This window comes from Bufo bufo, chromosome 2, assembly GCF_905171765.1.
Source record: "Bufo bufo chromosome 2, aBufBuf1.1, whole genome shotgun sequence".
Taxonomy (NCBI): domain Eukaryota; kingdom Metazoa; phylum Chordata; class Amphibia; order Anura; family Bufonidae; genus Bufo; species Bufo bufo.
Genome location: NC_053390.1, coordinates 634,100,837 through 634,123,496, shown reverse-complemented (window position 1 = coordinate 634,123,496; position 22,660 = coordinate 634,100,837). Strand labels below are relative to the sequence as shown.

Below are 22,660 nucleotides of genomic sequence, written 5' to 3'. Positions count from 1 at the left end.
GGGGGGATTGTAGTTTTGTGAGGGAAGACCAGGCGCCATGATACTCTGTTGCAGGAGCTAGACAAATGGATTGCAAGGTAAAATGAAGCTCTGATTAGATGTATAGGTATGGGTTCTGGTTGGGTCACAGCTTGCAGCCTTAATGCAGTTTTTCAAAAATTAAGTTACTTTACTGGAATACCCCTTTAAAGAGGACCTGTCAGCACAAAATGCAATATAAGGTACAGACAGCATGTTATAGAGCAGGAGGAGCTGAGCAGACTGATATATAGTTTTATGGGAAAAGCTTCAGTAAACCTTATAATTTATACATTGATATCTCTGCAATTTCTGATGTCCTTGTCTAAGGGGGAAGGTGTTATCACTGAATGATGGCACTCTGTGTAAGTGTGTATACGGAGATATATAAAATTACAGGTTTTGCTGAATCTTTTCCCACAAAACTGCATTTTGAGGTGACAGGTCCTTTTTAAGTGGTAAGATTAGACCATATCCATACAATACGCATTTATCAGCATCCAACTGTAGCAGCTAGGTGCATGAGAAATAAGACAGAATTTTTATAAGGCAGCCTTAACAAGGTTGTTACTTTTTAAATTGCCATCTTATTAAGGGCTCAGGCACACCAACGTATTTTCTTTCCGTGTCCATTCCGTTTCGTTTTTTTTGGCGGATCGTATATGGAACCCTTTATTTCAATGGGTTTGCAAAAGAAAGTTACTCCATGTGCATTCGATTTCCGTTCCGCAAAAAAAATTAGAACATGTCCTATTATTGTCCGCATTACGGACAAGGATAGTACTGTTCTATTAGGGGCCAGCTGTTCCGTTTCGCAAAAAGACACAGTCGTGTGCATGAGCCCTAAACACGCCATTCAAATCCAGCAGCACAGTTCTCAGAATGGGAACCCTACATTGATTTCTCCTGTGTGATGAAGCGGAGCCAAATTGTATGCCAAACAAAGATCTAGCTGCAAGGAAACACTCGTAGGTTTTTTAGGGGTTAATGGTAAAATACATGACGAGAAGTGGATGCCACAACAGTTATTGACTTAGGAAACCACACAAACATCTGGCAGAAGTGCGCCCCTCCTAAATGACACCATTAGGTAATAAGTCCATAAAAACTGTAAATATATTTTGAAGGTGCAATATGACAGATGAACTTTAACCGTATAACTTATTAATTTTTGGGTGGGTGACAGTGTGAAAAAAACCTGCAATTAAGCAATTGTTTTTTGGTTTTTTTTTTTCTGGCGTTCACCATGCAGTATAAGGCCTCATGCACACGACCGTTGTTCTGGTCCGCATCCGAGCCGCAGTTTTTGCAGCACGGGTGTGGACCCATTCACTTCAATGGGGCCGCAAAAGATGTGGACAGCACTCCGTGTGCTGTCCACATCAGTTGCCCCGTTCCGTAGCCCCACCAAAAAAAATAAAAAAATAATAATTTAACCTGTCCTATTCTTGTCCGTTTTGCAGACAAGAATAGGCATTTCTACAATGGGCCGTCCGTTCCGTTCGGCAAATTGCAAGCAGCATTTTGGTGTCCGCCTCCAAAGCGAAATTGAGACTTAACGGAGGCAAACTGATGCATTCTGAGCGGATCCTTTTCCATTCAGAATGCATTAGGGCAAAACGTATCTGTTTTGGACCACTTGTGAGCCCTGAACGGATCTCACAAATGCAAAGCCAAAACGCCAGTGTGAAAGTAGCCTTCGTTTTGTCTATGGTGTGTGGGGATCATTTTTTGATCTGTACTTTTCAGCAATACCAATTTGCAGGGTGTGCGCCTTTTTGATCACTTTAGTCAATTTTCTTTTAGGGAGGCCATTTATTTTTATATTTTTTCTGTTACAGCATTAAGCGTATGGGATACATTAATATTTAATAGTTTGGGCATTAGGAGATGCTGAGTTGCACATGATCTTTATTTTTTTGTAAGGTGAAGGGTGGGGATTTTGTGTGTGTGTATGTTATATATATATATATATATTTTTTTTTTTTCATTCTAACAATCACTTGTTAAAGTCCCCTAAAAAATAGAAATTTATATTTTGATTGTTAGAATGAATTACCATTGCAGTCTATGGGAGATTCACTATGTCCCTATGGAGCCCTGCCACTCGCAGGCTTCCATAGGAACAGAGGCCATACAGTCGCTGCATTCTTGGGAAAAGCAGCCTCAGATGCCCTGGTCTCAAAAGATCAGGGCACCTGATGGGTCAAATGTCTGATCGGCATTATGGCCGATCACAGACATTAGCCCCAGGTGTATGCTGTGTGAAACAGCAGAAACCCGGCAACTATGGCACCCCGCTGTACTCTGGAGCAGACGCCTGTTTAAAGATCTGACTTCCGCCATACATGTACAGCAGAGGTTGAGAAGGGGTTACGGATAAACATGAAGCCTTGAACATAACTTCTTTTCATGCAAGGTCAACTAAATATTCAGTACAGCCGGTGATGTGGATATGAAGTATTAACAGTGCTCTACCTGTTGAGTCTTTCGAAACTCTTCAAGAATCTTTGCTGCCATCTCATAATCTTCTAGCAAATGGTATGCAATGGCATATCCAATCCAGGAAGCTCTTTGTGCCGGCCTCAGTTGCAGCAACTGGTATCGTGTTTCCTGAAAACATTTTTATAAGTTAGAAAACGCAATGTACACTCAAAGGCAACATTAGAAATAGCTAGCATAGCACCAAGCTAGTGGGCGAGAAGCCACTGAATGGCATCATGCATGCTCGTGTTTCATATAAAATGGAGCATCAATTTTAGATAATTGGCAGAATGGGGACAACTGAGCAGATCTACAGCGCAATTCTTGTAAGGCAGGTCAGATGATCCCTCTTAGCCAATTCATGCAAAAGGTACGGGCTGATTTACAAACACAGTGACAGACTGAATGAAACAAATATAAAAAAAAATAATAGTTCTTTAATTGTTCATTTGCAAAAGTGCAAATGCAAAATTAAGTCTTGAAAAGTTTCCTTTAATTTTGCTTCCGCAGAGCATGTCCTTCACCTAGTTGCTTCTGACTGATGGTGCTCTGCTCGCCAGCTGTTGAAGGAGAAATAAGTCTAGGCATGGAGCTCTGCTTACACATTTGGGCACATATGGGGGACTTTAATAAAGAGGTTGTCCGCTTCTGGGAACAACTGCATCACCACAACCGATCAACTGTATGAAGAGTAGGCAGCGCTCATACAAACTCTATTATCTTTACCTGCTCGCCATCGACATTGCAGTGGTGAGCAGGTGTAATTACAACTCTGCTGTCCCATTTACTTCAATTGGACGGCTCCTTCCTATTCAAGTGAATTAATTGGACAATTGTAAGGTATTTTCATTTGTGGTTTGATGGGTGACCACAACGGACAGACACTATGCTTTGGTGACGGCTGTACCCTTGTGTCAGGGTGATACTAGGGGCTATCAGGAGGTTCCAGACACAGGATCATTCTCATCTGGGCGGCCATTCCGTTTTTAGGCACTGCCAACAGAGTAGGGACAGACAATAGGAGAGCTTCCAAACATTCTTAGTTTATCAAATATAATAAAAGTTACATTTTAATGGTTGTAGTTCTGTGAAGTACATTAATGCTCACTAGTGTTCATTATCTGACTTACTGACAGTCGACTTGTAGGACCTGCGAAAACCTCTTAATTTTTGTGCACCAGAAAACTCTATCTATGCCTACTAGTTGATGGCATAGATTTAAGGTGTAAATGAGCGCCAGTTTTGTTGCACAAATCTTGTTAAATGTGTCGAGCCTATGTAAAAGTGGTGAGTGTGTTGGAAAAAGGCAAAAAGTTGCAAACTTCTGTTGTGAAATCGAGACCTTTTTAAAAAATTTGTGACTATTCTATGCTACTGTAAATTCCCCCAGAAGACAAGCTGACAAAGCAGGCTGTGAACTGAATGTCAAGGGCTCTGAAAATAAATGAGGATGGAAGTTACAGACAAACTTTAAGGGGTTTTCCGAGATTTTGATACTGATCGGTAGGGGTCCTACACCAAAGACCCCCACTGATCAGCCATTTGGGATGGCATTGGCGCCCCTGTGAGCAACGCGGCCTTCATGCAGCTTACACATCACAGCGTCGTACAATAAAAATCGGCTGTGCTTGGTATCGCGCTAAGCCCTATTGAAGACATTGTACAGCGCTGTGCTTGGTAAGCTGCGAGAAGGCTGTGGCTCTCATGGGAGCACCGATGCCTTCTCAAACAGCTGATAGGTCATCAGTATCAAAATCCTGGAAAACTTCTAACATATGTAAAAGTAATTTTTTCCATGTCCATAGCCTTTATGAAGTAGGAGAAAACTGAATTACCCGGTAACCTTCCAGGTCCCTCATTTGGATCTGAAGTAAAGAGAGGTCCCGCAAGATCTGCAGATTGTCTTTATCCCATTTCAGAGCATTCCTGTAACACTTGATGGCTTCGTCATATTTCTTATCAGATCTTTGCAATAAGCCATACACGTGCCAGCCTAAATGTCCAAAGTTAAGGAAAACAGGACTCTTACACAGAAATGGCACAACATAAATACAAAGTGCAAGAAGAGCAGAAAAATGTAGTCACACACAAAGTAAGTGGTCTCATTAATATCGTTCTACTGCATATTAAGTCTAAGTCACCTTTGGTTTTTGTTTGGTCACACGCAGTAACTGCATCGATGCTTGGTTATTACACAGTAAAGTGTATATACAGAGGACATGTCTATAGTGCATCTACCAAAACACATGGCTCCATTGAGTAAGGGCACCAAGTACTTAGTTTAGGGTCCAATTAAAAGCTAGATGCCAATTAAAGCTGGCATTTTACCTTCACTAGCTCAGGTGACTACCAAGTGAAATTCCTTTAAAATGGCATTTTATATCCCAGAAAGTTTGGAAAGTTTGCTCCTCCAGGACAGAATTAGTCCAAAATGCAATTACCTCAATCGCTTCTAAACTGTTTACCTTCACATACTCCCATATATGTCACAAGCAATGGAACATGAGAAGTGATAAAAGGATACAGACATGACTTTTTAGGTCATTCCTTAGTCCCCGACGTACAAGGTCATAAGCATCTTCTTTCTTCCCAAGACAATTCAATGTCAGTCCTTTCATTGCTAACGTTTCTATAGCAGAGGAAGAGAGGTCAATTGGATTTTTGGTTTAAAAAACAAAACAAAAACACCCATATATGTATAGAAATTACAATGAAAAATTGGATTGCGAGCTCACCCTGTTACTATGTAATTACAGTGTGGAAGCTGTTGACACGGAGCGCATAAACACCACTGCTGTAGGGACAGACACTGCTGTTCCTGGGCAAGAACACCCATCACACAAGAACCCTCCATCTTTGGCGCCCCAGTGAAGCCTAACCGACTGCACAGAGTATACCCGTCCATGGATGTCAGAATATCAGCGCTGAGGAGCTACCGTAAATCCCATACTACACCATTCATGTGTCACCAGTCCCAATGTTCTCCCAGCAGATGGTACACCTCTGGGTTTTAGCGTACGGAGAAGGTTGCCAGGTCAGATCATTGGGAAATGAAAGTGAAGTTAGATTTAGTTGAGACCGTATGCCCCTTGCGGGCAGTGTTTAGACCCTACTGTGACATACTGCCCCCCTATTTCCCTTTAGGTCTGCTTTATTAGGCCCCATTCATGTGTGTCAGATGTGTCACAGGTTTATGTGTGCATTCTGTGCCGAAAGCTATATCATATCCAATGACATTCGAAATCTCATACATGTGAACAGGGCTACCACAACCCCATTTAGATGCCATGGGGAAAAAAAAATAAAAAAAAATCAGCTGCAGAAAAACGTGGCATGCTACTTATTTCCTCACAAGTAAAAGCCAGTGGGGCTAAACCTCATGTAGATGTGCTGCAGAAGTGTGACCTCTGCTGCGACCATGTGAACATAGCCTTACTGAGCTCAATGTATAACATCGATGAGATTACTGATCGGAAGGGGAGACCAGGCGACGGGGTTTTCTTTTTTTTTTTTTTTTTTTTTAACAGTCAGGGCTCATTTTCCTTACAGACAGAGGTGGATCTCTTACACATGGAAACTGTTTTTCACAAATGGTTTGGATTTGGTAAGACAGTGGACACAAAACCATCGGTAGGTTATTTGCTTATATTTACCTCCATGTTCAGCAAATTTGGGATTGGACAGGATCTGTTTGCAAAACTTCAACCCATTTCGATATTGCTTGTGTTCATAACATCTCTGAAAAGACAAAAATGGGAGAAATAAGCACTTCCTATCATTTAGGAGACTGCACTCCTACAGTGCGACGGCGTAAACGTCACCTAGGAGGATAAGTCACTCCCAGGAAATCAGCTCATCCATCACACTGCTTGCCGATAACCCCCACTCCAGCCTCAGTAATCTACCGCCACTAACCATTACGGTCATTACACGTGGCAGCCGTCTGAAGCCCATAAAGGGGTTTTCTATTACACAAACATACTTTACTCTGCTTTCTCCGGCAGTCAGCAGCGGCATGTGTGCACAACCTGCCCCTCCATTCATAAAGGGACATGTGCCAGCAAATGACAGCTACATGTCCACAATCCTAGTAGTCAAAATAAAATGGTACATGTGTTTTGGCTACGAGGACTGGTGGACGCAGTCTATAGACTAGTGCGTTCATGAGCAGAGCATTGCCCTGCTGAGCATGCATGTCTACCGTCACCGCAGCGAGAGGCCAAGAATAAACCACACAAAACCTGTGTCCGGTGTATTCTCCTAGTAACCAAACAGCGTTCCTGTGTCATTCTGGCTGCAGCAGTACAGACGTGTAACCCTAGTAGGCTGCCCCTTCATAGGTCAGCACATTAATCTGACAACTCCGTATTAAAGGGGTCGTCCCAGAAATAAAAACTAATGATGTGCCAAAGGGGTTGTCTCATTTGGTAGTTACTAAGGCGAGAATGGACTGGCCAGGACCCCGCTCTTTCAGTAGCTCCCATTGCACGGCATGGAAACAGCCTAGCACAGCAAGCTATGCGGTTTCCATAAAGATGAAATTAAAATACTTTGGGCGTGCCCTGCTGTTCTTTTTAATCCGTCCCAGAACATCACCTAATGTGTCCAGGACTGGTGGGCAAACACGGCCAATAGCTCCGTCCCATCAGCCGGATCCGCTTGTACATTCCTGCTACTGTGCAGACTAGCCAATAAGAATCAAGATACTAGAAGCGGCTTCTTCTCATGGCGGTGGACACATCAGATGGACGCTCTGAGGGGGAAACAAAAGAACACCAGGGGGCGCCATAACAAGGAAGTAAAGCAATAACTGAGCGTAAAAACATTTTTAATTATTTCAATAGAAAATCATTATATTTTGGGCAATCTAAATGACAGTTAAAATGTAATCAGGGGACAGTCCCTTCAAATACTGTGTCATCAGTAAAATATGAGCAACACAAAGCTGAGCATTGTCATCGCAAAGCGGTTGTCTACTGGGTTGTTTCAAGGGAATAGTGCTGAGCTGCAAGGCTACACATCCAAAAAAACGGATGTATCCACACAATTACAACATTAGTGGCTAAAACCTGGCTCGTGAAAGGGTCACTGTTCTAGACATGTTGGCCAATGGGCAGGGGGAGAGACGGGCAAGCTGTTGGATGTCACCATGTCTGATCCTTTGTTCTCTGGGAGATACGACGCAGCCAGAGGACTCTGTCAGTGAATATTTCCACTCTTCCCATTCAGGACCGAGGTTGGTCGGTGCGTCGCGATCTAAAACTGGCCTGAAGTGGAGGACATGTCTAACAATAGGTCATTACAGGATACACAAGAATTTCTTGAGATTAGACTAGAGATTAAAAGGGGTTGTCTCACTTCAGTATATGACATTTGTCAGGTAGAGAAAGTTAATACAAGCCACTTACTAATGTATTGCGATTGTCCTTATTGCTTCCTTTGCTGGCTGGATTCATTTTTTCATCCCATTCTATACTGCTCGTACCCAGGGGTTAGGACCACCCTGCAATCCAGAAGCTGTGGCTGTGCTTGTACACTGTAGGAAAAAGAGCTGCCTCTGTGGTGGCTGGGACGGTAGGAGTACGCCTAGGCCAGCACTTTTTTCCTATAGTGTACAAGCACGACCACCTCTGCTGGATTGCAGGGTGGTCATAACCCCTGAATATGAGCAGTGTATAATGTGATAGAAAAATGAATCCAGCCAGCAATGGAAGCAATATGGATAACAACAATACATTAGTAAGTGCCTTGTATTAACTTTCTCTACCTGAAAAATGCCATTTGCTGGAGTGACAACCCCTTTAACCTTCAGCTGCACATACCTCTGTACTGTATGGGTGCAGCTACGTACATCCACAATGTCATATAGAACAGGAGGCAGGAAGCACACAAGTTGTCCTTGAAAGTTCTCCGCATCAGCAATATAAAATCCTATCATATGCAACTACACTACATGCACGCCAGGAAGGCACAGATCGATGGGGGTCCTACAGCTGGTACTCCCCCGATCAGGAGATTGGAGTAGACCACAATTGCTGGCTCCATATATACTGTGATGGATAAATCCTATGCCATCCACTGCTACCACCAATGCGTTAGCAATAATGTGCCCTGCGGCATGTTTACAGCTGTGGCAACTGGGCACGAGGTGACATCTGAGGCTGCTAAACACTACAAGTGACTGCAGTGCAACAGCTGCTACAAGATGTCCATCTAGGCGTTCTGAAGTGACTGCAATGGCAGCATGCCAACGTATCTATACAGTGATCCTGCATCCAGGAGTGAATCACACACCATCTACGAACACTTGTGGTGCATTTGGAAGAAAGAAGACACAGCCCCTTTAAAATCTTCACATCAGCTCGATTTCCAGTGAGTGGATGTTTTTTTTTTACTTGCCAATTAATTCTGTAAAAAGGAACACTTTGTATTTCTTGGTAGGTACAGGGGGGTATAAAATAATTAAGGGTACTTTTACACGTCCGCAAAATGTGTCCGGACCCATTCAATGGGGCCAAAACGGATGCAGACAGCACACTATGTGCTGTCCACATCTCTGGATCCGCACTTTCGTTCCCGAAAAAAAAAACACATGCCCCATTCTTGTCCGCAACAAGAAAAGGCATTTTCTATTATAGTGCCGGCGATGTGCAGTCCACTTGCGTTGCTGGATTCCCGGCAGGCAGTGCCATCGCCGGAACTGCCTGTCAGACCCGGCAATCTGTATGCAAACGGATAGCATTTGTAGACTATCCGGATCTGTCTCAAAATAGCATTGCAATACCAGATCAGTCTCTCTGGTTGTCATTTGGAAAAACGGATCCGGTATTTATCTTTTTCACATTTTTAAAGGTCTGCGCATGGATCTGTTTTGCTAGAACACTTGGGCATTAATGCATTTCAATGTAAAATAATGCCGGATCCGGCATGTGTTCCGGAATTTTGGACGGAGAAAATGCAGCAGCATGCTGCAGTATTTTCTCCGTCCAAAAAACATACAGTGACTGAACTGAAGCATCCTGAACGGATTGCTCTCCATTCAGAATGTATTAGGATAAAACAGATCAGTTCTTTTCCGGTATTGAGCCCCTAGGACGGACGGAACTCAGTGCTGGAAAAGAATAATGCTAGTGTGAAAGTACCCTAACTGCTACTCTAAGTTCTCATACAGCAGAGCAATCATGTATATGTCCCATCACAAGAGCTAACATTTCTCCTGAGGTCTATGGCATCATCATCGGGTTCTCTAGTAGTCCACACGGATGTTCTGGATCTACTCGTCTACAAGGTGCTACTACAAGAAGCCACAGACATGAACTGAAATGAATGGCTCCAAATATTAAACTAATGTCAATTAATAAATTGCAAACCTGAACCTCTCATTGTGAGGAGGAGGCGGCATGGTGCAGCAGTCCCAGGCACGTCATACATTCCAGATGCACAGGTAGAATTTACTATGTGGGTGGAAGGTAGAAGATGCTGAACCGGCGCTACTGCAAACACTTGAAGGCTTGATTCGGCCTCCCATGGGACGTGCATGCACTGGAAGCAGAATGTGCTCAGGCTCGTGAGCAGTGCCAACCTGGGATGAATACAGGTCCCAGCCTGCCAGCAGCACAAGTTACTATGCTGAGCTCACAGTAAACCCTTGTTATTTGGCGGGGGTAAGAGCTAGATACAAGCAATGGCCTCAGCTCAAACAGTATATACTGTTTTGGGCATAAAAGAGAATGCCCACAATATGACAAGCGCCAGTGGCACGGCACGTGACCACTGAGGCTGCAGGAGTCGCATACCCGTAGGGCGCCTCCGCTGGACCAGCAGGGAACTGGAGATGTCAGGAGCATTTTAGAACATTTAGGTCGTTTTTTTTTTATATTCAAAGGGTTTTCCGCTGATGACCTGTTCGCTGGATCGTGGGGGCCCAACACCTGATCAGCTGTTTGAGAAGGCAGCGGCGCTCGCAGTAGCACAGCAGCTGTGCTTTATATTATGGCCTAGGCAAAGCTGCGAGAAGGCTGCAGCGCTACTGTGAGCACCAGTGCCTTCTCAAACAGCTGATCAGTGGGGTCCCGGGTGTCAGACCCCCACCAATCAGTGTAAGACGGCCATAGTGCTTGGCGGATCCGCAAACCACGGATACCGGCTGTGTGGGTTCTGCAATTTGCAGACCGCACATGGCCGCAGCTATAATAGAAAATGCCTATTCTTGTCCGCGACTGCAGACAAGCTCTATCTTTTCCACGGAGCCGCAGAACCAAACCGTGGATCATTGAAATGAATGGGTCCGCATCTGTGCCGCAAAATTGCGGAACGGATGTGGACTCAATCATATGGCTGTCTGAATGAGCTATAAAACTGATAGAGGACCTTTTATCCTCCCTGACGTGTATATTTCACTAAATAACTTGATTCCCTATGCACTAACTATTCTGGAGCATCTTTTGTTATATGTCTACATTTTTTCCCTTCCTCAGTTATTGCTACTAAAATTAACAAGTGTACAACTGGGTGTTACCCGTTAGGTGTGTGTCCCTGCACGGTCTACCCAAGTCAGAGTGTGCAGGGGCACAGCCCCAACTGGTAACACCCAGCTGTCCCTTTATTAATAAACTTCTAGTAGCAATAACTGAGGAATGGAACAACGTACAGTTCTCCAGAATCTTTACTGTATGGGAAATACAAATATTTAATAAAACATATATGTCCGGAGTGGTGAGCGGTCCCCCTATTCCATATGTGCTATTTTACAAACCACCAAGTCATGTACATGGCTATTTGGATGTGTAGAAATAGAAGGCTGTGTATAGAAAGCTCCTGTAGCAGCAGGTCCCAGGAGAAAGGACTGTGCTCCATACACGACTGTATCCATTTTCTGGTCCGCAAATTGTGGATCCACAAAACATGAAAACAACAAACCCAAAATAAAGAGTTGGATCAGTCTTAGGCCTCTTGCACACGACCGTATTTTAATTTTCCGTTTAGTTTTTTTGTGTTCCATTTGCGGAACCATTCACTTTAATAGGTCCGCAAAATCAAAGGAAGGTACTCCGTATGCAGTCCGTTTCCGTATTTCCGTTCAAAAAGATAAAACATGTCCTAATATTGCCCGCAAAGCACGTTCCGTGGCTCTATTCAAGTCAATGGTTCCGCAAACAAAAAAAATTGAATCCGGATGTCTTCCGTATCTGTTCCGTTTTTTGCGGAACCATCTATTAAAAATTTTTATGTCCAGCCCAATTTTCTTTTATGTACGTACTGTTTAAACATTGTATGCTTCCGTTTCCAATCCGCAAAAAACGGATCACAAACGGAAACACTACTGAAACAAAAAACGGATTAGTGAAAAACGGAACGCAAAATACAGAAAAAGCCATACAGTCGTGTGCAAGAGGCATTACTGACATGGACGGTTAAACTCCATTTAGAATAAATGTGCCAATTTATAGCGTGTTGGCAAGAAGAGGGAATCAACTGCCCATCTTGAATGGCACATGGCAAATCTTACCAACACTGCTCTAATGCCACGTGTATCTGGCAACGCATTTCATTCAGATTTTATAACGTTTCTGCGACAAATCTGCACATCTTACATGTAAATGTTGTCAGCTTTCACCCTTTGCATTGCAATTTATGGGGATATACACTAAAGGGGTGTCTGACATTTCCCCCAAAACTGAAATAAGTAAAAACAAAAAAAAAAAAAAAAAAAAAAACACTTTAATTTACTTTCCCTTCCACGGATGGCTCTCCACAGGTCTGCATTGGGTCAGGGTATACGTTAGGCCTCAGGACTGGACCGTGCACCCATTTGCCACCTGCTACTGAAGCCTAGGCCCTACTGAGCTGGAGAAAGGCCCCAGCTGCTCCCCCATTTCATTAGGACAATTTAGGGTACGCACACAGGGACTGGAGGAAAAGTTTGACCAAGGGGACAGCACAACATTTTATGGGTTTAAGTCACTGAGGTGAATGAATGGGATTTTGAGATTTCTTTTGGCACAGAGCAGCGGGCAGTATAAAATAAAAACTTAGGGCTCATGCACACGAACAAATTTTGCGTTCAGTATACTGACCGTTTTTTTTTAGTTCAGTATGCGTTACTTATACTGAACCATTCATTTCAATAGGTCAGCAAAAAAAAACTAAAGTGTCTCTGTGTGCATTCCGTTTCCGTATTTCCGTTCCATTGAAAGATAGTACATGTCCTATTATTGCCCGCAAATCATGTTCCGCGGCTCCATTCAAGTCAATGGGTCCACACAAAAAATAAAAAAAACACGGAACACATACGGAATGTACTCCGTATCCGTTCCTGCGGAATCATCTATTGAAAATGTTATGCCCACCCCAATTTTTCCTATGCAGTTACTGTATACGCCAAACAGAAAAACGGAACTGAACCGGAAACACTACTGAAACAAAAAGCGGAAAAACAGATCCGTTAACAGCCCGCAAAACACTGAAAAAGCCATACGGTCGTGTGCATGAGCCCCTAGGGAGAGATTTATCAAAGCTTGTGCCCACGGCAACCAATTAGATCCTTCAGAAAAAGAACGGATCAATCCAGTTGGTTGCTATGGGCAACTAAGTCTGTTTTCCTTTGCACCAGTTGATAAAGCTTCCCCTCAGTCCAGCGCTCCAGCAATGACCCCACTGATCACACACGGACCGCATGAAAGCGGCCTAAGTGCACAACATGCAAACCACCGCTTCCAATAGAATATAGAAATTTGGGGGAATTATTAAATGGAGCACAAACATGTATTTTTTTTAAGTGGCAGTTTTTTTTTATTTTTTTTTTAACACTTGGTGACTATTTTTTAAATACTGCTTTATTTTTTAAATTTCAAATCGGAGGACGCACTGGGTGTTGTGGTTCTCTCCCTAATTTTCTGCCATTTTTCTCCCAAATTCAAGCGCCAATGTATTACATTTTGCAATGGTGTGTTTTTCTGCATATGGTTCTACAGGAGGAAGTGATGAGGGAACATACTTTCCTAAAATAAAAAAAAGCAAGACTTGCAAAAAATGCCTGTGCTCCAACACACTATATGTCCAAAAATGCCACAAAAAAACACTACACAAGTCTGGCAAGTTTGAATGGGTTCTTGGGTAGTAAAGAGAACAGCACTAGCAGGTTTTTTTTCCCTTTATTTTAGAACACCCACTTCTCTGTGCCAAGTTCTTTTTAAATCTTGGAAACGCCCTTTAAAATACAAGGACGGGAGTCCTACCCAGGTAAAGCGGGAGGGCAGGTAGTAAAGGGTTATTCAACATGCGACAGTCCCTGTCTGAATACAGTCCTATACTACGACACAAAACAATGTATCCCATGTATCAAAGACAACTTCTGATTCCCATCAAAAGCCAAAACGTGGACCTACTCTGGATCACTCAGATAGACTTCCATCCTCCTGGACTACGCTGATCTACCGTGAGCTGTAACCACATGAACCTCTTCACACAAAAGGCATGAATCATTCCCTAACAATGGGTTAAAGCCGTTAGTCCCTGCCAAGCATCCACCGCTGAACATACTGGATTTCAGCATGCCTGATCCTCTCTTCTAGGCGCCACACGTCTGATCAATCTGACAGAGAACTGATTAAAGGGGTTGCCCAGGTTCAGAAACAGGTCTGCTTTTCTCCAAACTCCTGCAGAACTGGCCACAGTCCGTGTGCGGTATTGCAACTCAGCCCCATTTTCTTCAATGGAACCCAGGGGAGGATGTGGTGCTGTTTCTGGAAGAAAGCAGCTGTGTTTTTCCAGTCTTGGACCACACAGTCCAGGCGATCCGCCACGCTAGGTAAGGATCCGCCACGCTAGGTAAGGATCCGCCACGCTAGGTAAGGATCCGCCACGCTAGGTAAGGATCCGCCACGCTAGGTAAGGATCCGCCACGCTAGGTAAGGATCCGCCACGCTAGGTAAGGATCCGCCACGCTAGGTAAGGATCCGCCACGCTAGGTAAGGATCCGCCACGCTAGGTAAGGATCCGCCACGCTAGGTAAGGATCCGCCACGCTAGGTAAGGATCCGCCACGCTAGGTAAGGATCCGCCACGCTAGGCAAGGATCCGCCACGCTAGGCAAGGATCCGCCACGCTAGGCAAGGATCAGCCACGCTAGGCAAGGATCAGCCACGCTAGGCAAGGATCAGCCACGCTAGGCAAGGATCAGCCACGCTAGGCAAGGATCAGCCACGCTAGGCAAGGATCAGCCACGCTAGGCAAGGATCAGCCACGCTAGGCAAGGATCAGCCACGCTAGGCAAGGATCAGCCACGCTAGGCAAGGATCAGCCACGCTAGGCAAGGATCAGCCACGCTAGGTAAGGATCAGCCACTCACACGGCTATTTTCCTGACCCCCATAGCAGTGAATGGAGAACAGGCCGCACAGTGCCACACTGTCCATCACTTCGAGGGGCCCACACCGACCTGATACTTATCCCAGTAATGCGCTATCAATGGCCGAGGTGTGCCAACCACACTTTTGGGTTGCTCTTCATTCAGCGGTGGCAGGCCTCAGTCACTGATATATCAGTTATGGGACATAAGCCAACAGGTTGCTGCCCATAGACTGCTGCACAGGGGAGTTACATGATCAGTTACCATAGGGACAGGATACTACTGGAGTGCTGGGCACTGTCACCTGGTACTGACCCCCTCACTACAGCCCCAGGTGATCCCTGCCCCCAGCCCGCTCCTCACCAGGATCCTCTTGAAGAGCGCGTTCTCCTTGGGCGGGAGGCTGACACTCGGCATTTCGCGGCCGCTCCTCACCCGTCCACACGGCCTCGTACGAGCTGCTACACCCGCTCCCCCCCTCGGCGTGTCCTGACCCGGGGATTCACGATGGGCGCCTCGGACAAGGCAGGTGTCACCGCTCACACCTAGACCGGCCTGACTACCGCCTCTCCTCCTCCCTGGCCTGTCAGGGCCCCAGCCGGGTAGTTCACGTGGTAACAGAACAGATCCGACAAGAAGCAGAGGCCAAAATGGCGGAAGGAGGAGGGACGGCTTCCCGGGTCACAGGGAGATCAGCGCCTGCGCCATGACCCGCTGCTGGTCTCTTTCCGCTTACACACGGCTACGCCCACACTTCGGGAAGGAGTTGCGGCCATTTGCCGTAGTGTGCGCTCACTGTATCGCTGGGACTCAGCGTCTCGCCCGTCATTAGAGCAGCGAGCTCCAGGCACAGATAGCCGCTCTCTTTTACCTCAGCCGTCATTAGACGCGGCAGGCCTGGGCCCTGCTCACTGCCTGTGGGGTGGCGACCTCTAGCGCTCACTTCAGTTACTGCACTCTCAGCTGAATTACAGCGCTTCCACCTTGCATTCTGAACGGATAAGGATCCCCTCACAATGCATCAGTTTGCCTCCTTTCCGTCTCCATTCCGCTTTGGTGTCCGTCTGGCGAAACTGAGCCAAACGGATCTGTTCTGACACACAATGTAAGGCTACTTTCACACTAGCGTTCTGCTGTCCGCTCGTGAGCTCCGTTTGAAGGGGCTCACGAGCGGAGCAGAACGCTTCCGTCCAGCCCTGATGCAGTCTGAATGGATGCGGATCCGCTCAGACTGCATCAGTCTGGCGGCGTTCAGCCTCCGCTCCGCTCGCCTCCGCACGGCCAGGCGGACAGCTGAACGCTGCTTGCAGCGTTCGGGTGTCCGCCTGGCCGTGCGGATCCGTCCAGACTTACAATGTAAGTCAATGGGAACGGATCCGCTTGAAGATGACACCATATGGCTCAATCTTCAAGCGGATCCGTCCCCCATTGACTTTACATTGAAAGTCTGAACGGATCCGCTCAGGCTACTTTCGCACTTAGAAATTTTTCTAAGTTATTAATGCAGACGGATCCGTACTGAACGGAGCCTCCGTCTGCATTAATATGATCGGATCCGTTCAAAACGGATCCGATCAAGCGCAAGTGTGAAAGTAGCCTAAGTCAATGGGGACGGATCAGTTTTCTCTGGCACAATAGAAAACGGATCCATCCCCTACTGACTTTCAATGGTGTTCAAGACGGATCCGTCTTAGGCTATGTTCACATCAGCGTTCAGCCTTTCCGTTCTCCTGCTCCGTTATAGGAGCAGGAAAACAGAAAGGACGGATTCGGCTCATAACTGAGCCGAACGGAGCCTACGGACCTCATAGACCCCCTCAGACTATAATGGGGTCCGTTAGGTTTCCGCTCAGAAGATTATTTTGGAGCGGAGACAAAAGTCAGTTATGAGCCGAATCCGTCCTTTCTATTTTTCTGCTTCTATAACGGAGCAGGAGAACGGAAAGGCTGAACGCTGATGTGAACAAGGCCTTAGCTATGTTAAAGATAATACAAACGGATCCGTCTGTGCAGATCCATGACGGATCTGCAACAAACGTGAGTGGGAAAGTAGCCACATGTCCATCTCCAAAGCAAAATGGAGACGGAACGGAGCCAAACTGATGCATTTTGAGCGGATCCTTTTCCATTCAGAATGCATTAGGGTAAAACTGATCCGTTTTGGACCGCTTGTGAGAGCCCTGAACGGATATCACAAGCAGAAAGCCAAAACGCCAGTGTGAAAGAAGCCTAGGTCAATGGGGACGGATCCGTTTTCTATGACACAGTCTGGCACAATAGAAAACGGATCCGTCCCCTATTGACTTTCAATGGTGTTCAAGACGTTTTGGCTATGTTACAGATAATACAAATGGATCCGTTCTGAATGGATGCATGCGGTTGTATTATCTGAACGGCTACTCTCTCACTAGCGTTTTAGCTTTCCGTTTGTGAGATCCGTTCAGGGCTCTGACAAGCGGTCCAAAACGGATCAGTTTTGTCCTAATGCGTTCTGAATGGAAAAGGATCCGCTCAGAATGCATCAGTTTGCCTCCGTTAAGTCACCATTCTGCTCTGGAGTCGGATACCAAACGGATCCATCCTGGCACACAATGTAAGTCAATGGGGATGGATCCGTTTTCTCTGACACAATAGAAAACGGATACGTCCCCCATTGACTTTCAATGGTGTTCAAGACGGATCCGTCATGGCTATAGAAGACATAATACAACCGGATCCGTTCATGACAGATGCATGCGGTTGTATTATTGTAACGGAAGCGTTTTTGCAGATCTATGATGGATCCGCAAAAAACTCTGGTGTGAAAGTAGCCTAACATGGAAAACGAAGAGACGATACAAATGTTTTGTTCACACCATGGCCAATCCATGTTTGCGGATGCAAATAGGGGGGACATGGTGTCCTGAACCCACTATTTACATGCGCAAATATTTACAGTTGTTTTATTACTTACCTGGATTCAGATGTTGGATGGCACAGGCAGAAGACACCAATGGAGGAATTTGATTGGAGGTCATAGCAACTGAAGATCAGGTGACGGAAAAGACAGTTACTGCTCACTCAAGTACGTGGCAGTGAAGAACCTGGAAGAAAAAATAACCCACTTAAAAAGAAGTTGGAAGAGTTATTAAAACAATCAAAAACGCTGAAACTCACGGTGGTGAAGAGTGGCTCCGCAGCGGTCTCCAGCAAGAACGATCGGTCTCTTCAAGCAACTAATCCGGTCTGCGCACCAGCCTTAGGGTCCATTCACACGTCTGTAGTGTATTGCGGATCCGCAATACACCCGGCTGGCCCCCCCCATAGAAATGCCTATTCTTGTCCGAAATTGTCCAGTTCAAGCCATGAAAGAATGGTTAAAGGATAAATACAAAAAAACTAAATGGCTGCACACCGTTATATATACAAACAATAGAGCTAAGAAATGGGGGTCATTCTAGATAAAAGTGGTACAATACCGACTATAAATGAGTAATGGAAGCTCTTAGCGCACATACGTGTCGGGCCCATCTACCAGGCGTCAAGGTGGCTTCCGCAGATGGGTCCCTATCACTAAATATACTGCCTCTCTTTGGACTTACTTAAGCCTACAATATTCGGGGCAATGTAGGAACCAGCTACATACGTACTCTGCTCAGAAGTCCCAGGTAGATGGGCGTGTTCAGTCTAAAAGAGGTGCTACCCTCAATATATTGCAAGAAAATTTAGACTAGAACCTTCAGAATCACAGGTGCATATCCATGAAGCAAACATAGTTACAAAAAAACAAAATGGCTGCACACCATTATATATACAAACAATAGAGCTAAGAAATGGGGGTCATTCTAGATAAAAGTGGTACAATACCGACTATAAATGAGTAATGGAAAATAATTCAGAGATCCGCTCTGTAATGAGTAATGAAAGCTCTTAGCGCACATACGTGTCGGCATAACTGTCACATTTAGACCCTAATTTCAATTTTCATATAAGTAGTTACTAATAACATGATATTCCAGAATCAGTTATGTTATGTTATGTTACTAAGTCCTTGTATAGCGCTCTAGAGGAACTCAATCCGATCGAAGCGCTTGTGGACGGCTATATTGGTGGGCCCCTACGTCATCCTACACAAATAGCCAGGTCTTAACCAGCTTCCTAAATTACAGGTAATCTGATGTTGTTCTGATATGTTCTGGGAGGGAGTTCCAGATCTTGGGGGCTAATGCTGAGAAACGTCTGTCCCCCCTTGTCTTGAGGCGGGTTCTTGGCACCGACAGAAGGGAGGCTGAGGTGGATCTCAGTTCTCTAGGAGGATGGTAACGTGTTATCTTTTTTTGCAGCTAGATGGGGCCTGTTTTGTGGAGGGCTTTGTGTGTTAAGCAGCACAGCTTAAACTGCACTCTCTCTTTCACTGGGAGCCAGTGGAGTTCCCTGCGTGCTTTTGTAACAGAGTCTGTCCAGTCTAGTTTCTTGATGAGCCGGATGGCTCTGTTTTGACAGAGTTGCAGAGCTCTCAGATCTTTCTCTGGTAGCCCCGCATACATTGCATTGCCGTAGTCCAGGTGGGAGTTGACTAGCGCTCCCACCACGACCTGTCTGCATGTGTTGGGGAGAAACGGTAGGGCTTTTTTTAGAAGGAATAGGGCGAAGTTTGCTTTCCGTATTACTTCTTTAATCTGGGGACGGAGGCTCATTTCTTGATCCAAAATTATCCCCAGACTCTTTCCTTGTGTGGCGATGGCAACGTTTTCCCCAAAGATAGACGGGGCGGCAGTCTCAGGTGTTTTATGTAGTGCAATAAGCTCAGTCTTGGTCGGGTTGAGTTTGAGGTGGTTATGTGCTAGCCAGTTCCTGGCCTTATTTAGTCCTTCTTGCATGAGTTTATAGTCATCAGCGGATTTCGATACTCTCAAAAGGATCTGTGTATCGTCCGCATAAGACTCATAGCTGATGTTATACTCCTTCAGAATGGCGAGCAGAGGTCGGACATAAATGTTGAAGAGTAATGGCGAGAGGGGAGATCCCTGAGGGACTCCCCACTCCACCTTCTCGACTGGGGAAAAGAATGAGCCCAGTTTGACTCTCTGAGCTCTGTTTTTCAGGAAAGAGTCAAACCAGGCAAGTCCGTGGCTATCTACTCCAATGTCAGCTTTTAATCTATTTAGGAGGATGGAATGGCTGATAGTGTCGAAGGCTGCCGACATGTCTAGGAGAACCAGCCAAGTCCCCCTTCCCTCGTCAGCGACCCCTAGGGCTTCATCCCAAAGGCTGACCAGGGCTGATTCCGTGCTGTGTGTTGGCCTGAAGCCCGACTGATGTTCATCTAGAAGTCGATGCTGTTCTACGTGCAGCTGGAGTTGGCTTGCCACTGCTATCTCCATGATTTTAGCTATTAGGTGGATGTTGGTAATCGGTCTGAAATTGGCCATCATATTTATGTCTGCTCCTGGTTTCTTGAGGAGGGGAGTTATGATTCCTAACTTGAGAGTCTCAGGGACGTTACCACTGAGAAAGGAGTCATTTATAATTCTTAGAATTAACGGGGCAATGGTGGTCGTGCATTCAATAAGAGATTTAGTTTGGATATTGGAGAGGGGATAAGTTTCTTTGGACATATTTTTCATGCTTTTAGTTAGGTCTTCAAGTTTTAAAGGGCATAGAGTAAAGGTGTGGGTGGGATTTATCACGTTGTTCTCTATGGGGGAACAGTTGCCTGTTGAGCTAGCAAGATGTCGTTTTGGATGTCATCAACTTTTTGTTTAAAAAATTTTGAGATGTCGTTGCAGAGATCTTGGGATTCGGGGATAGTGGTTTTGAGGCCATCAGGGTTAGCTAGATCGAAAATGATCTGAAAGATCTTTTTAGGCTTTTGAGCAGCGTTTTCGATCTCGCTTGCAAAATGGTCTTGTTTGGCCTTAAAGATTGCTTTGTGGTAAATCGTCAGTTGGGTCTTATATTTTAGCTGTGATTCTTCTATCGGGTTTTTCCTCCATGCCCTCTCTAGTCTGTTGCATTCTATTTTCACTATTTTTAGTTCTCTCGTATACCACGGTGCTTTTTTCCCTGATTTCTTTACCAGTCTCAAGGGGGCATGTTGGTCCGCCGTTTTTTTGACGATGTCGTCAAATTGTAATGTGAGTTTCTCACAGGGCAGATTGAGATCGATTTTGCTGATGTATTCTTCTAAGGTAGGTAGGATTTTGTCATATGTCAGGTTGTTGTTATTTCTTCGCCAATTTTTTTTTTCTCCTGTGGTTAGCTGCTTCGTGTTAATTGGGATGTGGAGTTCAAAGGCTATGAGTCTATGGTCAGTCCAGGGCAATTCTTCTGGATCTTCTACCGTTAAGTTTAGATTTTTTTCAAAAATCGGATCGAGCAAGTGACCCGCTTTATGTGTGGGTTTGTCAACCCTTAAGGTAAGTTGGGCTAAGTCGAACTGTGTGGTGACTTTTTGGGCTGAGGTATCTTGCTTATCGTTGAACCAAAGGTTAAGGTCCCCTAGAATAAGAAGTCTATGATGTTTTATTGTGAGATCCGTGGCCCATTCTATGAAGTTGTCTGTGAAATGAGTGCGGGGTCCTGGGGGTCTGTAACATAACGCTGTTATTATTGTATATTTATTTTCTAACGTCAGACGTGCTATGAGTGTTTCCCATGATGGGTTTTCCGTAGGAAAGTTAATTTCTGTTATTTTTATTGTGTTTTTATGTACAATCGCTATCCCTCCCCCCTGTTTGTTCGGCCTATTCTTTATGATGATGTTGTAGTCTGGTGGGAGAATTTCCCCGATGTCTACCCTGGACTTTTCTGTAAACCATGATTCCGTAATAAACAGACATTCATAGTTTCTATCTATGCATAGGTCGCGAATTTCCTATTTATTCTTAACTGCCGATCTGGCGTTTATTAAGGCACATCTTAGGTCAGTGTGGAGGGATTTTCTTTTCGGGGGCCGTTTATTTTGTTCTGGATATTTTTGGTCTGTGCTATCTATGGTTTGTGGCGAATGGTTAAGAATAGGTGTTTTTAAAATCTTAGGTTTAAAAGCTTTGGTTAAAATAGCACCAGGGATATCTGTGCCCCTGTTTTGTAGTGCCAGCAGTTGTTGTGAATCGTACTTGATTCGCAGATATGAGGTATGCGACCCAGGGTGACCGCTCTGGTTTCTCTGGTCCCTTCTGGCCCGGACGGGCTCAGACGGGCGTGTCCCCTGGACTATTAGTTACTATTAGACTGACTTACCCCATATTTAATAAGATTCAGCCCTTAGCAACCAGTCTGCATAAAACTGCAATTTCCCTATTCAGTTAAGATGGCCGTCACTGCCCTCCCCCTGAGGCTAATCCTGCCTGCCCTCACTAGCCAGTAACAATAGCCCCCCAAAAGTGTCAGTAACCAGAGCCCTCCCCCCAAAGGGTTAATCTCCTGCAGCACAAAGGGGTCCTCTTACCACATGTTGCTTTCATTTATACACTGAGCAGATGGCAGATCTCCCTTCCCTGTTGTGCGCTGCTCAAACTCTGCATTCTCCAGCTCTGCTGAGTGAGGGAGCGTCTGCCAAGCGCAGGGACAGGGATAAGTGCACACAGCCCAGGCACTGTTATCAGCTGCTGGGGAGGACCTGGCTTTAATCATTTACTTACAGTCCCTGGCTGTCAGTAATGTGACCTTGCACGCAGTGTGCTCCGTCTATCAACAGATAGACGGACCATGCCTAGCAACCCTATTTTAAGCACAGGTAAAAGTAGGCAGTACAGGGAAGAAAAATGTGGAATTAAGGGGTAATTGAATACACAGTGAAAAGTTGAAATAGGGCCATCAAGGTGATA

General features: G+C 45.2%; 1 protein-coding gene across 1 annotated transcript in view; it reads right to left on the bottom strand.

Moving 5' to 3' along the window:
- NAA15 (N-alpha-acetyltransferase 15, NatA auxiliary subunit) overlaps window positions 1-15,536 on the bottom strand; it is a 69,238-nt gene extending 53,702 nt beyond the window's left edge. Inside the window, exons 1-5 of the mRNA XM_040418463.1 lie at window positions 15,213-15,536; window positions 6,156-6,240; window positions 5,027-5,131; window positions 4,338-4,495; window positions 2,497-2,631 (exon numbers count right to left, since the gene is read on the bottom strand). Coding sequence (XP_040274397.1) covers window positions 2,497-2,631; window positions 4,338-4,495; window positions 5,027-5,131; window positions 6,156-6,240; window positions 15,213-15,266 — 537 coding nt within the window. The 5' untranslated portion in view covers window positions 15,267-15,536. The remainder of the gene's footprint in view (window positions 1-2,496; window positions 2,632-4,337; window positions 4,496-5,026; window positions 5,132-6,155; window positions 6,241-15,212) is intronic.
- Between the last annotated feature and the right edge of the window lie 7,124 nt (window positions 15,537-22,660).